The 17,762-nt window shown below is 41.0% G+C and overlaps 1 protein-coding gene and 1 long non-coding RNA gene across 12 annotated transcripts in view; one reads left to right on the top strand and one right to left on the bottom strand.

Annotated features, from left to right (window-relative positions):
• Nucleotides 1-17,762, bottom strand: part of cacna1g (calcium channel, voltage-dependent, T type, alpha 1G subunit) — a 332,915-nt gene that overhangs the window by 26,255 nt on the left and 288,898 nt on the right. For 8 of the 10 annotated variants that reach the window (XM_080872626.1, XM_080872635.1, XM_080872630.1 and 5 more), the window contains 3 exons: nt 11,758-11,909; nt 7,723-7,832; nt 6,011-6,144 (listed from right to left, as the gene is read on the bottom strand). In XM_080872626.1, the coding sequence (XP_080728752.1) occupies nt 6,011-6,144; nt 7,723-7,832; nt 11,758-11,909 (396 nt within the window). The remainder of the gene's footprint in view (nt 1-6,010; nt 6,145-7,722; nt 7,833-11,757; nt 11,910-17,762) is intronic. The other 2 variants (XM_080872629.1, XM_080872631.1) reach the window with 1 other exon arrangement.
• On the top strand, nt 12,951-16,066 carry LOC308390532. Of its 2 annotated transcripts, XR_013970454.1 has the most exons (5): nt 12,951-13,567; nt 13,984-14,041; nt 14,164-14,329; nt 14,567-14,662; nt 15,009-16,066. It is a non-coding gene; the product is annotated as an uncharacterized lncRNA (long non-coding RNA). The 2 variants fall into 2 exon arrangements; XR_013970455.1 differs by lacking the exon at nt 13,984-14,041 and having other exon boundaries at nt 12,990-13,567; nt 15,009-16,062.

The raw sequence follows: 17,762 nt of genomic DNA, 5'->3' as shown, positions 1-17,762 counted from the left end.
CAAACAACAATAACGGTAGACCCTCATCCCATTCTCTATCCGACCCCGCGCAGAACTTGCGCAGCATAGCTTTGAGGGTTTGATGGAATCTTTCCAGAGCACCTTGACTTTCCGGGTGGTATGGACTGGATTTTACATGTTTTATGTGCAACTCCTCCACAACCTGTGCAAACATTTTTGAGGTGAAATTCGTTCCTTGGTCTGTTTGAACAACCTTTGGAAGCCCGAAAGTAGAGAAAAATTTAAGTAGTGCTTTTAGCACCGGTTTTGCTTTCAGCGTGCGTAGTGGAATTGCCTCTGGGTACCTTGTTGCTGAACACATTATTGTAAGTATGTATTGGTGTCCGGATTTGGTTTTTGGCAGGGGACCCACACAATCCAATATTACTTTTTCAAACGGCTCACCTATTACTGGAATAGGATGTAACGGAGCAGGTGGAATAGGTCTGTTAGGTTTCCCCGCCATCTGACATGTGGTACAGGTACGGCAATATGCCACCACATCAGCTTTCAACCCTGGCCAAAAGAAGTTGCGCAACACCCGATGATATGTTTTGTTCACCCCAAGATGTCCAGCCATGCTGGCATCATGCGCTAGGCTAAGCACCTGCCCTCGATGTGGCTTCGGCACCACCACCTGCGTAGCACCAGGCAAACCACACCGGTCAGAGGACCACCTCCTCATAAGAACTCCATCTTGCAAAAAATAAGAAGTGGGTGATTCACTTCCTGCACTCTTAGCTGCAGATAGAAAACAGGGAGCCAGTGATGAGTCATTCTGCTGAGCGGTTATCAATGCATCCCTATTCAATTTCTCATCCAGCTCTGGCATCAGTTTCATCACATCGCTTTTTGTTCTGTCACTCTCACGGCTGGGAGATATTCTCTCGTCTGGCGTCGCCATAAACGTGTCAGCAACATCCATAACGTCATCAAATTTGCGTGACTGCGCACGAGTGATTGCACAAACAGGAAACACATTTAACAAAGGGGCGGCAACCTCAGTGACAGAAGAAATAGGCGTTTCCACCACTTCAGGCGGTGGGAAAACTGTCCCACCAGCCAAGTCATTTCCTAAAATAAACGAAACCCCTTTAATCGGCAACTGGGAACTCACCGCAACTTTGACATGCCCCGTTTTCACGGGCGAATGTAAATGGACTTTGTGTAACGGCGCCCGAAGAACGCTCATCTTAATTCCCCAAACCAACACATCCGAATCACAAGCAGTTTTATCTGACAATGGTAGTACACTATCCAACATAAACGACTGATGCGCACCTGTGTCCCGAAGAATAGTAACAGGCACTTTGTCCCCCTCTTCTCCCGTCACAGAAACAAAGCCTTTCGTGATCAACGGTTTAAAACGTGGCTCTATTTCTGCATCCACATGGTGCAAATCACGGGTGAGAGTGGAATGCGATTTAGGCAAAGGGACAACTTTGATGAGACCTACGCCCGCTGGATTTCTAGAGCCTTTGCGCTGCTCTTTCCTCCGGAGCGCAGGACAGGCAGCGATTAGATGTCCGGGTCCGCGACAATAAAAACAGTCGCGATTAACACCATCCTCCTGTCTATCTTTCAGTCCTATCTTTGGTGACTTTATCTTCCTTTCCTGTCCCACCCTAATATTCTGTGAGACAGCGGCTGAAAATATAGTTTTGTGGGTGAGAGTAAACTCATCAGCCATCACTGCCGCTTTAGCAAGTGAGGGCACCTTTTGCTCATTCAGATAAATAACTACTTGGTCCGGCAAACATTTTTTGAATTCCTCTAACAAAAGAAGCTCTTTCAGCCCCTCGAAATCCTGTGCTTTACTGGCCTGCAACCATCGTTCAAACAGGCGACTTTTTTCACGGGCAAACTCCACAAATGTCTGATTGGCGGTTTTTTCACACTTCCTAAATTTTTGACGGTAGGCTTCTGGGACGAGCTCATATGCCTGCAACACAGTCTTCTTCATGACGTCATAATCCAGGCTATCTTCAATTGATAAACTGGTACACACCTCCTGGGCTTTGCCAACCAATTTGCATTGTAACAGCAGCGGCCAAAATTCCTTCGGCCAACTTAACGCGGCCGCTATACGCTCAAAAGCGTTAAAATAGGAATCCACTTCGGCCTCACGAAACGGGGGAACCAGTTTAACGTGTTTGGTGATGTCAAAACCTGTCGGGACCACGGTGGACGTACTAGGATGACTAGAGGCAGATGTGGAGGGCTTTCGCTCCAGCTCCAAAGCTCTGACACGGAGGTGCATTGCTTGTACCTCAAGCTCTTTAGCACGGGCTTCCACCTCCCTAATACGGAGGGTCAAACGGAGATCTTCCGTAGACCGCCCCGCCAGGGGTTCCCCGGCCGTACCAGACTCAGCTGCTTCAGGCTTCGCCCCAGCAGCATCAGGGTCCGCCTCGGCTGTGTCAGAGCCCGCCTCAGCCGCATCAGAGTCCGCCTCGGCTGGTAGCACGTTAACAGGCCCTTTGGCATCCGACCCCGGCTCAGCCTCCGGAGCCACCTTCACACCCCCGCCATCAGGCTGCTCTACAGCTGCCTGCGGGGCAGGAAGAACGCCTCGCTCCACCAACTCTGCACACAAAGCGTCCCTAACCACCGCTTTGCGGGCACCATAGGACACTTGAACGTCATAACAACTAGCAATGATAAGCAAATCCGCTTTCCTGCACTTCACAATTCTATCCCACGAAGGCGAAGTAACAAAATCATCCAAAGAAAACTCCATAATTCCACACACCTACCACCCCCACACCCAAGAAAACCGCCAACAGACCAAACACACGCAAAAACCCACAGAAAAAGGCAGAGGACGAGCCCCCAATTCATGTTACGACCCGTCTAGGGCCAGGCCATAACATGAGCGAGGCACTCGCTTCCCCCCCCAAGACCCAAGCAGTCACACGCAACAAATCCGTTAGATGTGAAGTGATTTATTTACAATGTGAATAAAGAGAACCAAAACGGGAGTGTCAACACTTCAGGGTGAGCCAAGGCCAAAACAATAAACAAAACAAACCTACACAAATCCCGCACCCCTGACCTCACCAAAATAAAGTCAAAATAAAAACAGAGTCCTGCTAAACACAAGATGAATAATCAAAATAAGCATCAATAGAATCACAGTGCTATCAGGATCTCTTTTAAACTGGGAAGAAAACATGTTATGGAATAATAAGAGATATTTTTTTTATCTATATCAATTACTCACATATTAACAAAAATCAGTAAACATAGGACACAAAAAAGGGAAATCCCACATTTGCAAAAAAAATGTACTTTTATTTTAACCACACACTTTTAACCCACACTGCCAGACATCTGTTAGCTTCAATATATTAGCTCAGCTAACATGACACATATTCCAGTGAGAAACACCACTTTTCTCTGACTAATTATATGGCCACTAATGATGCATTTACCACCGAAAGGCATCTGTCTGCACCTCAGCTGCTACCACTGAAACATCTAAACATATGCCAGACAGATTAGCAAAGCGCTGACCATAACTTGATAAACATTACATCCATTAATCAGCTGTAAAGACAGCCTTGAAAACATAGTAACAGTTCAAACTGCCTCAAGGTGATTTTTCCAAAACAATCTAACTTTATAATTTTCTGGTGTAATCACTCGAGCTACAGTAACTAATAACTCCACAGCGTAAACTAGCAAGACACGAGATAACAGATATTCCCTTGTTATTTTGCACTTTAACACATACTTTCAATATAAATGTCAAAAGCAATTTTTAAAAGGATTGAGTACTGTCAACTTCAACTACTTTACAAATGAAGTAGGCGTGTGTTTTGAATCATGGATTTGACCATGAAATTGCTAAGAGGGATAAAAGCCGACAACTAACCTTATGTCAATGTCTATTAATAGCATTTTGTGTGGGTGTGTTGTGCAAGTTCAAGGTTTGAAAGAGCAAAGCGTATGCACATAAGGTCATGTAAAATGCCACTCACTGTGGTAATGTTTTATTTGCCTTCATGTTAGGATTGCTAAGCTGTGACACCATGAGTGCAAGGGGTTGGTGGGCTGATGATTCTCAAGCTGTTGTCTCACTGCTTATGGTGAGTGAGTTGTTACTTTTTGCCATATAGTAAAATAATAAGCAATAAAAGTATGAGGAATTGCTTTTGTTATTTATTTGAGATAGTTATTAAACACATCAGGAGAGGCAGGGATAGCTCATTAGGTAGAGTGGTGGCCCCATGATCGGAAGGTCGGGGGTTCGACTCCACTGAATGGCTACCCTGAGGTACCCCTGAGCAAGGTACTGCCCTACACACTGCTCCCCGGGCGCTGCACTGGTGGCTGCCCACTGCTTCACTGGGTGAATGGGTTAAATGCAGAGGAACTATTTCCCTATGGGGACTAACACATACACTTTACATCACTTATTGGTGCCTAAACCAGTGTAATTACAGCTTTTGTGAAATGAATCAATATTGAATTTTGTTAAAACACAAGAGTGTGTTAGGGTGCTTATTTTTTCATTATGGTAATTTAATCCAATTTGAAGTGAGTTTAATAGTTCATTTTATAAAAACTGAAAATACTTGAGCTGATTTAATCTGCAATTTAATCTAATCAAAAGGTATTGTAGTAAAAATCTCATCGTTCAGGCTGAAGTTCGGCTGAAATGCAGACGCAAAAATGAAATGAAAGCAAGTCTGCAGCCGCTGAAAAAATCCAATTGACCAAACAGTTCTCTGGAAAATAGCTTCACCATTCCTGGAAGATGCATCAAACCTCTGCTTGGATAGTAGGAAGGAAAAGTTTTTTCAACAGTTTCTGAAGTTTTAGAGCATCAGTAATAAATATAATTTCTAAGACATTTCTTCCCCGAATTTTCTTTGTTAGCTGTAAGCACTTTTATAACATTTTTATTGTTCTATGAGCATTATTATCCTAAACCAGGACACCTATTTGTACTTGTGGACTACATCAAATTCGCACATGGTCGAAGCCTACATTCTGTTTTAAACATTAAATGTAAAACAACACTTAGTTTTAATCCATCAGATTCTCCTGTGTCTGAGTTGTGATATTGATTAGTCTGTTAACTTACACAGCTGGAATTTCTGCCAGCTTTTCTGTGCACAAAGGACACACATGTGATGCATCTCACTGACAGCGTTGGACAGAAAACCCACCGCCTTTTGATTCCAATGCTGACAACATGTGAATTTAATCTAGCTAACTCAGATTCCTGCTCAGACTGATTATGAGAGGCATGCTGATGCCAGACAGTAAGACTGGACCCATCAAATACACACAGACAAACAAAGCAAAAAATGTGTTTGGGTCGGCTGAGCGACAACAATTAATCACGACTTCCATGCTACCTCATCGCTGCACATTCAGTGTTTGGACCAAACAGACAGGCTCCCGTTCTGCATGTCTTAGCTCCTCTTTCTCTCATCTTCCTTCCTTTTGCTTGCTCTCCTCAAGCCTTCAGGTAAAGCCTCTTATCTCTCCTATCTTCCAATAATCAGCCTGAACCTCTTTTACTCTGCACACCTATTTCACTCCTGACTTCATCTCACCTTCTGGTAGTCTATTTTAAGGTCAGAAGTCATTCATCAATCCCATCTCTTTCGTTTATTTCTCTTTTATTCTTACATCTCTTTCATCCTTCTTTACTGTACCCCATCCTCTCCTTAGCTTCTTGCAGCTTAGTTCACTTACTGTCACAGTGTGTTTTGGCTCTCTCACACCCTAAGCTCACTTTCCTCACCCTGTGTTTTTCTCTCCCTTCGCTTCTTCTCAGTTTGTCAGCTGACTGTGTGTCTCTGTGCCATCTGGTCGGCTCACAGCCTGCCCGAACCATGCTGAGATCTGCCATGCAAAAAATGACAAAAAGGGGAGTCCCGGGGATGTGTGTTTTACATCATCTTCAAAGTACAGCACCTTGAAAGAGTTTGCTGTGCGTTGGTGTCTCACACTGTGTAAGGGTCGGGGGGGGGGGGGGGGGGGAGTGTCATACCTCGAGCAATCCTCAGCACTCTCATGATGCGAATGATGGTGGGGTTGATGGGCAGGGAAGCGTTGACCTCAATCTCCTCCAAAGTGATGCCCATGATGGACAGCAGCACGATGGCCAGATCCAGCTGGTTCCACCTACACGCCAACAACCACACACAGACGTACACAAAACATACTCATCAGCACCAAACACAGACTTGGGTTAGTTGTTTTCACTGAAACCTCGGATAAATGTGATTGGCTGCAAAAATGGACTCAAACAAATCACCCATATGTGAGTCATTTCCACCATCACACAAGTGTGAACTCCAATCATATGAAGTGGACTTCAGTCAGAACTGAGTCACAGATCTGATGACTTTGAACTTTAAGAAATCGACAACAGTCCAACTCAGAACTGCAGTCTTATGTTTTTGACTGAGTAAGTTGGAGTGCTTAGAGGAAACACTCCAAATTTGACATCACAATAGTAAGAACTCCACCACAATTCTGCCCAGACAGAGACAGAGACGGTCCCTTATTTAGGAGAACTTCAACATGGATAGAAAATGGATAACGCTAAGGAAGAATCCTGGGTACAACACAGCTTTCATGGCCTTTTTTAAGTCTACAGTGACGCTCAAAAGATTCTGTATAATGTATCACCTCAGTGTTCCAAAGCTTTAGTCATGCATATTTAACTAATCAAATAACTCATGAAATTTAGAGACGGATCATTTTCTCCATGACAGTGAGAGCGTGCTGACTATTTTAAGTGCTATGAGGAAAGTTTTTTAAAAAGCAGCCACGATGTGATTCCAGTCACATAGGCATAGTCCACAAAATGTTCAGACATGACCAGTTTTGAAGTTGCCGTTCAATAAACGACAAGTCTGGAACGAAGTGAACGTATAAAACCTGAAGACAGAGGTGGGTGGTCGCAGTAACCTGGTTATTGTACTGCTATTTACATTGTTAATATCCATGTGAGGCTTTGTTTCACTCAGAGTTTGACATTTAAATCCACATATCCCTACATCTACTCAAACTGCATTAATCAATCCGCCTGAAATTATATATGTATTTTTAAATTAGCTCAGGGTTTTTTTTGGCTAAATGCTGCTGTACCTGGAAACAAAAATAAAAGGTTGTGGACTGAGCTGTTCTTAAACTGGGTTCTTGCCAGACTTGAAAAGGATAATGGTCTTTCTCTGGTGAACGGGACAGACATCGTGGACTCCTAGGTGGTCAGCTCTGGTCCAGAAACACGATGTCTCCACTGAAGCGTGTGGGTTTAGTGGGTGTATTTCTTTATATGCAACATGTGCCAGTATGCAGCAATGCTGCTGGGATTGTGTTTGTGTATTATTGTGTGGTTTTCACCAGAAAGCCAGAGATTTCAAAGCTATGAAATCATCTAAGGCATTTGTGTTTTATTGGTGTTTAACAAGGCTGTTTGTATTCATGCAGGCCTCTCTGAGAACCAGTCGCTGGAGCACCTTAGAAAAAGCTCATTTAACTTGTCTGAACGCTGCCTCAGATTTTCTACATGACTCACAATTTAAAGACAAGTGCTTGCAACCACTAATCTACTAAAATATCACATCCACCCCAAATGTCAGAACCGAAAAACAGGAGGCAAATGTTTCTTCAGAATCTCAGTTTTTCTTTGTGTCAGTGTAGGAAAGTTCAACATGACACGTCGGGGAACTTGCGAGAGATTTATATACTGACTTGTCCTTGAAGAAGCGTCGGAAGCCGAAGGCAACCAGCTTGAAGACCGACTCCAGCACAAAAATGAGAGTGAAGATGTAGTTACAGATCTTCAGTGCTTCATCCAGCTCCTGAGAGAAATGATAAAAAAAAGTTACAGATTCATAAAGTGCAAAAGTATTCATTTTAACAACTCTGTAAAGCCGGCATTAAATTTTCTCTCTTACTCCACCATGGCGATCTGTGGTTTTCATTATTTATCGAAATGTGCTGAAGCTGCAGAGAAAACCAATGAAATGATCTCACCTCGCTGCTATCTTTTTCATATTTTAATGGGAAAACACTGATTTAAACTGAATGGCTTGTTATGCTGCTTAGTTTTGCAGCTTAAATAAACCACGTTCATGCTTTTATAATCCTTACATAAAATACTAAAGGGTCCATAATGCAAAGGCTGTCCTTTCTTCAGAATTAGCCATTCCATGAATAGATCACACCATCCCCTCTGTTCCTCCCTCATTCTCCATGAAAAGCCCATTAGAATCAAAGTGGCCATTTCTCCTTCTTTCTTTTTTTTGCTGGAGGGAGAATTCACATTTCCCATCTGCATGTAAAAACTGACCTTTAACAGAGAGCTGTGGAGGGAACTGGTCATCAGGAGGGATTGGACTGAAGTCTCACTGGTGGCAGTTCATACACTAACACCAGTTTGTGATAAATCCCTTGATGCCAGCCATCTATTATTTTCTATTTTCTACAATTTGTTCTACTTTAAAAGCAGTCAGAGACCATTGATTGATTCCTGCAGGAAGATTTTACACTTATAACAACATTTTATGCTAGCACTCTCTGTTGACATATCATACTCCCAAGTAGTCTCTTATCAAACTAAATATATTCAGTTCTACCTAACATTATTTAATATCTATACTCGGCAATTCTATCTAATAACAATTTTACTAATGATGTTGTTGTACAAGATAAACAAACAAAAAACAAATTCCAGGCATTTTAGCAAACCTCTTACTCTTCCCAGAGATGCTGCACTGTATTGGCCACCATCTGTTGTGCTAAACTTTCTATCCTAACCAATAACACTGTTCAGTCTTACTGCCTTCTAACAAACAACATTCTGTTTCTCTTAAGGGTATCCGTTGGTACAACCTTCTGTTGTACTAAAAAGTAAAACCCCCACATTCTAGCCAAAAAGCTTCTAATCTGACACCAACGGCTCCTTGAAAACATCATTCAGTTTAACCAATCACTGCTCTAAACCACCAAACCTTCTATTGTACCTTAACATATTCTCTAGTACCTACTGACAGAGATCAGCTTTATATGGTTAGTTCCATAAATGTTTGGACAGTAACTCAGTTTGTGACCACAGTAGATTTTAAATCAAATGATAAAGATGCCTCAGGGTTGTCACGGTCAGGTGTGAAGAGAAAGAGGACCCAAATGCAGTACTCGCAGATTTATTATAAGTTTGGCTGAACTGTGGTAACTGTTTAGAAATTACAGCTGTTTTGACATGTGGTACCCCATTTTCAGAAGCTCAAAAGTAACTGAACTAACTAGCATTATTTTAAATGTAAGGACTCTCTCCGCACTCGGATGAAAATCTTTTGCAGCGACAGAGAGCACAGCTCTGTATACTGTAGAACTCATCCTGCTTCTCCTGGTAACGTCACATTATCAATAGACAATAGTGGCTCGCTTCCAAAGGCAGCCTCCACCGTGTTTGACAGATGACGTATTATGCTTTGGATCACGAGCTGTTTCCCTTCTTCTGAATCCTTTTCCCCCAACATAATTTCACTTTCATCTATACAAATTATATATAAACATATACTAATCCCATAGGGAATTAGTCCTCTGAATTTAAGCCACTCACTCAGTGAAGCAGTGGGCAGCCATTGTGTAGATCTGGTACGAATTTGAACCCCTGACCTTTTGATCATGGGGCAACCAGTCTACCTACTGAGCTGCCTGTCTGGCAGCACAGTGGCACGGTGGTTACCACTGTTGCCTCACAGCAAGAATGTCCTGAGTTCAATTCCACCATTAGGCCAGGGTTTTTCTGTGTGTGGAGTTTGCATGTTCTCCCTGTGTTTGTGTGGGTCTCTCCAGGTACTCCAACTTCCTCCCACAGTCCAAAGACATGCAGAATGGAAACTCTAAATGGCCCATAGGAGTGAATGTGACTGCGAATGGTTGTGTCTATGTCTTTGCCCTACGACAGACTGTTAAGCTGTCCAGGGTGTACCCTGCCTCTCGCCTTAAGACAGCTGGGATAGGCTCCAGTGACAGAACTGTTTTAGATGTTTTCTTCGTTGTAAACCCTTTTATATTTACATTCATGAAGGTGTCTCTTCATTTTAGGGTCGACAACGATATGCCCACTCAAGAGTGTGCTTGACTTTGACAGATGTTGTGAAGTTGTTTTTCTTAACCATGGAAAGAATTCTGTCATCATGTCCTTTTTTAAAAAAAAACAACTAGTTGATGATTTGGTGACTCCTAAAGTTTTTGCTGTCTGTTTAATAGGTTAATTGTTTTCAGCTTTAAGATAGACTCTCTCACTTTCTCTGGACCTGGGCCTCACATGCCCGTGAACCTGCTTGTCAATCAGTTGCCTCAGAAACAGTGGAAAATGGGGTAACATGCATAAAAATGGCTATAATTCATCAACAGTTAATGCAAGGCTTTTATGAAATCCCTGAATTAAAGTTAAAAGTTGAAATTTGATTGTTTGATCTAAAATCCACTGTGATGGCAATCAGAGGCAACAATTCAAACATTATATTGTGGTACTAGCCAGATATTTAGAGAATTCAAAAAACAACTTCAATTTAGGGCTCATGTAATTTTTTACTGTCTACTAATATTCTTAGCATGTTGCTAGGATCTAGCTTCCTGCTCTACATTTTCATATACCATGCCTTACAATACCCTTATCCACCCTGTAATGCAATCCTATGCTTTTGTTGACTCTCCATTGATATCTGATGCATCTTGCTTAAAACAACTTTATCCACTCAGTCACATTTATTTTTTCAAAAATCCACCTCAGTTTGTTGTTGGCCAACAATGTGATACATGAAGTGATGGACTCATATTTGAGTGTTGGAGAAATCCCAGCTGGCAAAGCCTGATGCCTGATGGTGATTAAAATATAGACTATAAATCCTCAGAATCCATAACCAGACCTCAGTGATTCTCATATAATTACCTTTCTTTAATGGATTGGATCTGGGCTAAACCTGGTTACCTTAATTCTCTACAGTTTGGAGCATTATTTAAAGTCCTTTAATATGACTTTTTTCTTTTCACTGATTGTCCAAATATTCAGTATTTATTCTTTTGACCTCCCTCTATAGTTTACCACTGCCTTTCTAGCCAAGCTTTTTACAGTTCTTATCTAACTTTCATTTGTTTTCCCTGATGACCTTATCCCTCTCTCAGCCTTGTTCAAAGAACTGGTGAGGCGGGGGGTTTGTTCATTAGTATTTTATTATCGTTGGAAAGGCTTGTTCACCTGACACTGTCTCCTAAAGCATTCAAAGCTATAAACCTCATGTTTCTGGAAGGCTGAACTAGAATTCCAACAACATTCGTTTTTAGACGCCACTGACCTGAAGATTAAGGAATGGAGTGTCTAACAGCCAACGTGCGTTGCCAATAATCAGCTTTTTATATTATTTTCATGGCAGGAAAACTTGAAAGAATTGGCAAAATTTGAAGAATTAGACTCCTGACACAACAAAAGAGCGTGCATTTGTCTGTAACTGTAGGACTATGAGAAGCTGCACTGTATTCATTATCATCTGAAGTGACTGATATGAGATGGTAATTAAAAACCACTCATGGAAAAAGAACATCCAAAGGAATTTTTAATATTTAACATGAATATTTTTTCATTTATATTCAATATTAATATTCAAACATAGTGATTTTTTTTAGATTGACATGTATACATATGTGTAAAACTTTTTTCTCTTTTTTTCCTCCAAAGGACTGAGCCAAGCCAGCATCCTGTTTTCCCAAACATCTGACCTTAGGCTGCTGATAGTGCTCCATTGACATGGTGATGACGTTGAGGCCTATTACGATGGTGATGAACAGGTCCAAGTAGTGGCTGGTGCACATCTTGTGGATGAGAAGGCGGGTGGGGGAGTAATCCGAGTAGTAGGGCTTACTCTGAGCTTCTGTTGGAAGTGGGAAATGGTTGGGGGGAGTTGGGGTGAAGGCAGGGGTGAGGAGGAGGAGGAGGAGGAGGAGAAGGAGAAGGAGGAGGTGGTGATGTTCAGAAAGTGAGACAGGAGGTTTTACACTGGGACAACATACAGTAGAGCTGCTGTGTTGAGGACTGGAGTCGACGAAGCCTTGTTTTAAAGGAAAGTTGTTAGTGGAACATCAGTGCATTAAAGTCACTCACAATGGCTGACTCCCATTACGAATATGAGAGTATGGGAAGAGATGCAAAAAGAGAAGGCCGATCAGATAATGAAGAGAGAGAAAGAGAGACTACAGCCAAGCGCTCCTGTGGTCTGGAGTCACGACTAATCAAATCAGATCCCCTCCCCTCTGATCAAATTTTCTTTTCTTTCTCTCTTGCTTTCTTTCATTTTTAAATAACTCTCCCCTGACACGATAAGAGACAAACAGCAAGTGCTCAACGTGGGTTTGAAAGAGAAACTCCAGGGAGGCGGCTGCTGTCGGGCTATTCCAGGTTGGAGATGTGGCCCTCTCGCCGTCTTTCTCCCTGATCATCACGTGACACGGCCTCTCCTTATCTCCTCTGCTCCCCTCCTCTCAGGAGAAGAACATTAACGCATTAGGAAACTTTTCCATACTCATCCATCACTTCATTCCTCACCCCTTCCTTTTTGTCCAGAGAGGATGGATGGATGGATGGATGGATAGGCTGGGAGTCAGGGTGAGGAAGAGAGAGAAGACTCATTCCATCTATCACCCTAACACTCCATCAGTGAAGGAGAGGCTCTAGGTCACACGAGTAAAGGGATGTAAAAGGGAACACACACATTTAAAAAAAGATCCTTTGGGTGTTGTGAGCACTCCCTGTCTACCCAATTAACTGTGACTGCAGCTGTGCTGAACTCAGACTATTCCCAGTGTGTATGTGGGGTGGCTGTAGCTCAGGTGGCAGAGCAGGTCAGCCACTAATCAGAAGGCCGGTGGTTCGATCCCACACTGTAAACCCGAATGTTCAAAGTAATTAAACAGATTAAGTAGTGTATACTCAAAGTCTTTAAAAAGTTCTGTTAACTTAAATATGTCAAGTTCGTATAACATGTTCTTCTTTTTGAGTAAATGAAACTAATAATATTTGATTGAATTTAACTATTTCTATATTAAGTAAGCATCACTTAAAATAATAACTTAAGCACAACGTAACACAGTTAAGTTAGGACATATAAGAATGGTAAAGTCCTGTTATTTTTGTTGTTTCAAGTAGGTAGGATTTAATAATAAACTTAATTTATGTAGCACATGCTAAAATACAATAAAATCTCAAAGTGTTTCACCAAATAAGTAAAATCAAATTGTCTTAAATGCATTAGTGGAAGACAAAATGTATTTATTTTAATATTCATTGTTTTATCACTGTGTCCTACATATATATTTTTAATTTTTTCCGTAAGTGTTGAGCAGCTGCAGGAATCAATTTTTATTCCGAGTTAATCTCTGATTCACCCTCCGAAGCGGAAGGCGGCGCTAATGAGCATTAATACGAAACACAGAAGAAGTAAAGGTATATGGGCGGGAACAGCACCAAAGAGGCAACACGGACGACTGGAGAAAGTTGGACCTAACGGCAGCAACTAGCATCACTGGACTTACAGTAAGTTTTCAATGTTGATATTGGTTTATTGTTAAAATACGAATATTTAGTTGTATTTTGGGTGCGTGTCGAAAAGAATAGCAGAAATGTCGGTCCGTGTTTTTTATGTGCTTTGCTGCTCTCCCCGAAGGAAACTTTGCCGCTTGCAGAGCTAGCATTAAGTTGTTGTAATGAGGGTCGCAGGCTGTTTAAAAAGTTAGATACTACTTGCTCTAGAGGTGGCGCCCGGTCGCCTAGTATGAAACAAAGTATTTTAATCTCTCTAAATTTTTAAACCCCCTCTCATGACTCAGAATAGTTGGGTCCAAACAAGCCCGTTGTCCCTGCAGTTACACAACGGAGATGCCTGTCTGCAGTGAGAGTGCTTTCAAGCAGTTTTCTTGTTAGAAACGCTATATTTTAAACTATATGTGCAGGGTTAGGGTTGTGAAGGAGCTCTTGGACCTCTGGCCTGCTCTAAAAATGGAGTCTGAGGTAATATGGATCAGCTCTGTTTAAAATGAAAATTGTAATTCTTACTCATGTGGCAGCTTTTTGCTGCTTTATAAAGATGTGCGAGATTCTTCAAATTGAACTGTATTGTCCTTCTGCTGTAGTTGTATGCAGAGTTTCAGCGGATTACAAATCAGAACCTGCCCAATACATTCTACGCTGAACTTGACCGCCATCTTCCTCGACTGATGACCTTATTCAGCCAGGGCATCAAAAACTGGGAAGACAGCAGATGCCCTGGTTGAAATTCTAAGAATTCACAATGAACAGGTAATAATAGATTGTTACACATTTCATAGGTTGAACCAGTGGAACATTGGACAGGTTCATTGATTTAAATGAGCTTTTTGAATTTTGCTATTACTCCACTTTGTGTTTGCTATTTGTCTGACTGTATTAAAGATGTGAACAGGTTATTTGTGGACATATGTTCTGATTTGACTGTTGTTTTTGTTGTTGTTCAGTAAACTCACCAGTATATAAAATTCTGTTTTTATCTGGAAATAGGAAATCCATGATATCCACACCAAGTGCACTACCGTTCTCCCTGCCCTTCCTGTCTATCTGCATGAGGATGTCTCTGGATTTTTCAGAACCTGCACTGTGAGTGTCCTTAAGTATCTAACAGATACTACTGTGTATATAAACAGTGCATCAAAGTACAAACATGTATTTTGATGCACTGTTTGGACTTTGTTTAGTCTACTCCTGTGTATTTCCTTTAGCTTAGTTTCAGTCTATCTCACACCACTTGATTCTCTGGTGAATTAGCTGATTTATGTGTGCAGAACATGGATCTTCTGTTTTTCACCTCTTACAGTGAGACTCAGGTCTCCCTTGTAAAAGAGGTATTGGATCTCAGTGGGAGTTGGTAAAATGAGAAATTATATGTCGTCTGTTGTATTTCTTGGGTTAGATTGTGATTAGTATCTCTTTTTCATTAATTCAGGACGAATCTGATGAGTTGGAGCTTGATGGTGTTGAAGTGGCCCTCTTCACTGTCATCAGTGACCATCACACAACAAGTCCAGTTCACTACCAACCTGTGAAAATCTCTGTCGTCATTGAAAGTGATGCCGTGTTCAGTCTCCCCAGATTTGGTGAAGCCTTCCTAGTAATGTTTGGACTGATCTATGCACTTCACCTCAGCTACCCCAAAGCCCTGACCAACACTTTAGAATTTACTCAAAAGATTTTATTTGGTCTAGAAAGTGGTAAACTGTCACCCAGGTTACAGACCCTCAAGAATGACTTGGTTATGTAGGAACTCATCTGAAAGAAGGATGCAGGGTGAAGCATTATAAAAGGCTAGTTCAAAGTTCTCTCCTTTCATCTAAATAATGCCTCAAAACATTATTAGATTACTCTACAGGTGTTCAGCCAATAGGTCCAAACTATACAACGTGCCTTTGTTCTCATTAACATAATGCAAAGCAACACTAATGTTTTGTATGTTTTTAATGTTTTTCGTAATACTATTTCCAAAACATTGTGGGCTGCGCAAGATGACCTAAATTTCACTGTTTGATACTGGTTAATGTAAAACAAATAGCATTGTAATTCACTCAAATTGCTGCCTTGTTGTCTTATTCAGATATTAGCCAGAGAGCCAAAAGCACATTTTGATATTATTAATTATTATTTTTCATTACTCTGACAGTTTTCCTGACTAAACAATTTTTGGTCTACTTATTTTAATTTATAAATGTTTTTGTTAATTATTTTTAATTTATGTAATTTTTTTTTTTTTTTAAATGTATTTAATTTCAACATAGTGCTAAAAGGGAGCAGGCAAGATACTGTTCAATGGCAGATGTTTATGACTTTTGCATATTAAGTTACCGATACTCAGTGTAATTGAGGCAATCAATTGCCTCAAAAATTTTAAGTTTTGGGTCACATGTTTTTAAGTATCAAGTAGTCAACATATTTGACTAACGTGTACTTAAAATAATGACAACACAAACTAATAAACATTTGAGTTTTGTTAACATAAAAATGTTGTAGTTGTGTACTTATTTTTTATAAGTTCTGTGAACTTATTTCTTTGAATTTGTAAACTTGAAACTTTAAGTCATATTAACTGCAAATATTTGAGTTGACCGTTCTCAAAAGATACAAGTACCATGTAATCCAAACTTTTATGTTCTGGAAAAATTTGGCTTTTGAGTTGATCAACTCAAAAAAATTGAGGCAATCGATTGCCTCAATTTTTTTGAGTTCTGGTAACTTATTCGGGTTTACAGTGCAGGCTGCATCCTGGCTGCATGTCAAATATCCTTGGGCAAGATACTAACCCCATGTTTGCCTACTGGTGGTGGTCAGAGGGCCTGGTGGCGCCTGTGTCCGGCAGCCTCGCCTCTGTCAGTGCGCCCCAGGGCAGCTGTGGCTACAATGTAGCTTGCCATTGCCAGTGTGTGAATGTGTGTGTGAATGGGTGAATGACTGAATGTAGTGTAAAGCGCTTTGGGGTCCTATGGACTAGAAAAGCGCTATACAAATGCAGGCCATTTACCATATGTGTGTGCCATTCATGGTGTGTGCCTACAGGGTTCCCTATTGAATCAGGAAAACCAGTATAGAAAAAAGACACACATATCTATCTATCTGAATCAAGATGTGTATTTATGATATAAAATTTAGCAGGTGCAAAGTTATAAATGTTGAGCTCCATCTATCCCACTGTATGCAGTATTCCTTTTTGTATTTATGGCGGTCAATGTCAAAACCTGTGATTGGCTGCCCTTCAGAAACTTTGAGCGTGACTTGACAAAAAGGGAGGAAGGTAACTCGTTTAGCTTTAAACTAAAATGATCGCGCGTTCGAGTACTGCTATCTTTGACTTAGGCTATTTTTCCCAATTAAATACAAACAAAAGACACAAATCTAATTAAAATATAAGCGTGATATTCAAAATAAAAACAACACAGTCAGCTAATGGCCTCCTCAAAACTGACTGCAGGCACAAACACATCAATTAAAGGCAGGATAAAATGCGCTCAAGAGGATGAAACCGCCTACGCTATAATTACGCGTGGCATGCCTTAGCATTTTCGCTGCGTTATCTTTAGCGATACAACAAAGGGAAGCGGTCAGACCTATCGATCTGATGTAAGTGCTCCTTCATAGCAGCAAAAATACTGTTTGCATTAATTAATTACAGCTAAAACATGCGATTCAGTGTTAAATAAGTGAAAGAAATGCCACTTTTCACTTCCTATAAGATTTTATGTCCTGTCATAGGAACTGCCGAAAAGCTTTTGATGTAAGAGTTTTGCGTGGGAGGTTGTTCATTTCATTGACAGCACGCTAAACAAAGACTAGCAGAGTTGCAGCACCTGGAATTAAGGATCGAGTCTAATATTTCTGTTAAAAATAGAAATTCAGAGTAAAGCAATGATGTGATATGTCTAATCTATTATTGCTTCTATTGGTGGAAACAGTGCTGTGGGGATTTATCATTAAGACCTGGCTTCATTTGGAGTTTATTTACACTTTTCTATCTGTGCAAGATGACCAGTTTACTGACATTCCACTCTTATTTAGAAAGGTCAGTTGGTGCTCACCAGTCAGCTTGGTTCCTTCCCATTTAATAGTTTCATGTGTGGCAGTCTTAAAGAAAGCCCTCAATGCCGTTCTGCTGTCATTCAAGATGGTGGACTTCGACGGAGGATGGAGGAGAAAGCTGATTTTTATTTATTTT

Source organism: Rhamphochromis sp. 'chilingali', assembly GCF_963969265.1.
Source record: "Rhamphochromis sp. 'chilingali' genome assembly, chromosome: 22".
NCBI classification, from domain to species: Eukaryota; Metazoa; Chordata; class Actinopteri; order Cichliformes; family Cichlidae; genus Rhamphochromis; species Rhamphochromis sp. 'chilingali'.
This window is presented reverse-complemented; position numbering and strand designations above follow the sequence as displayed.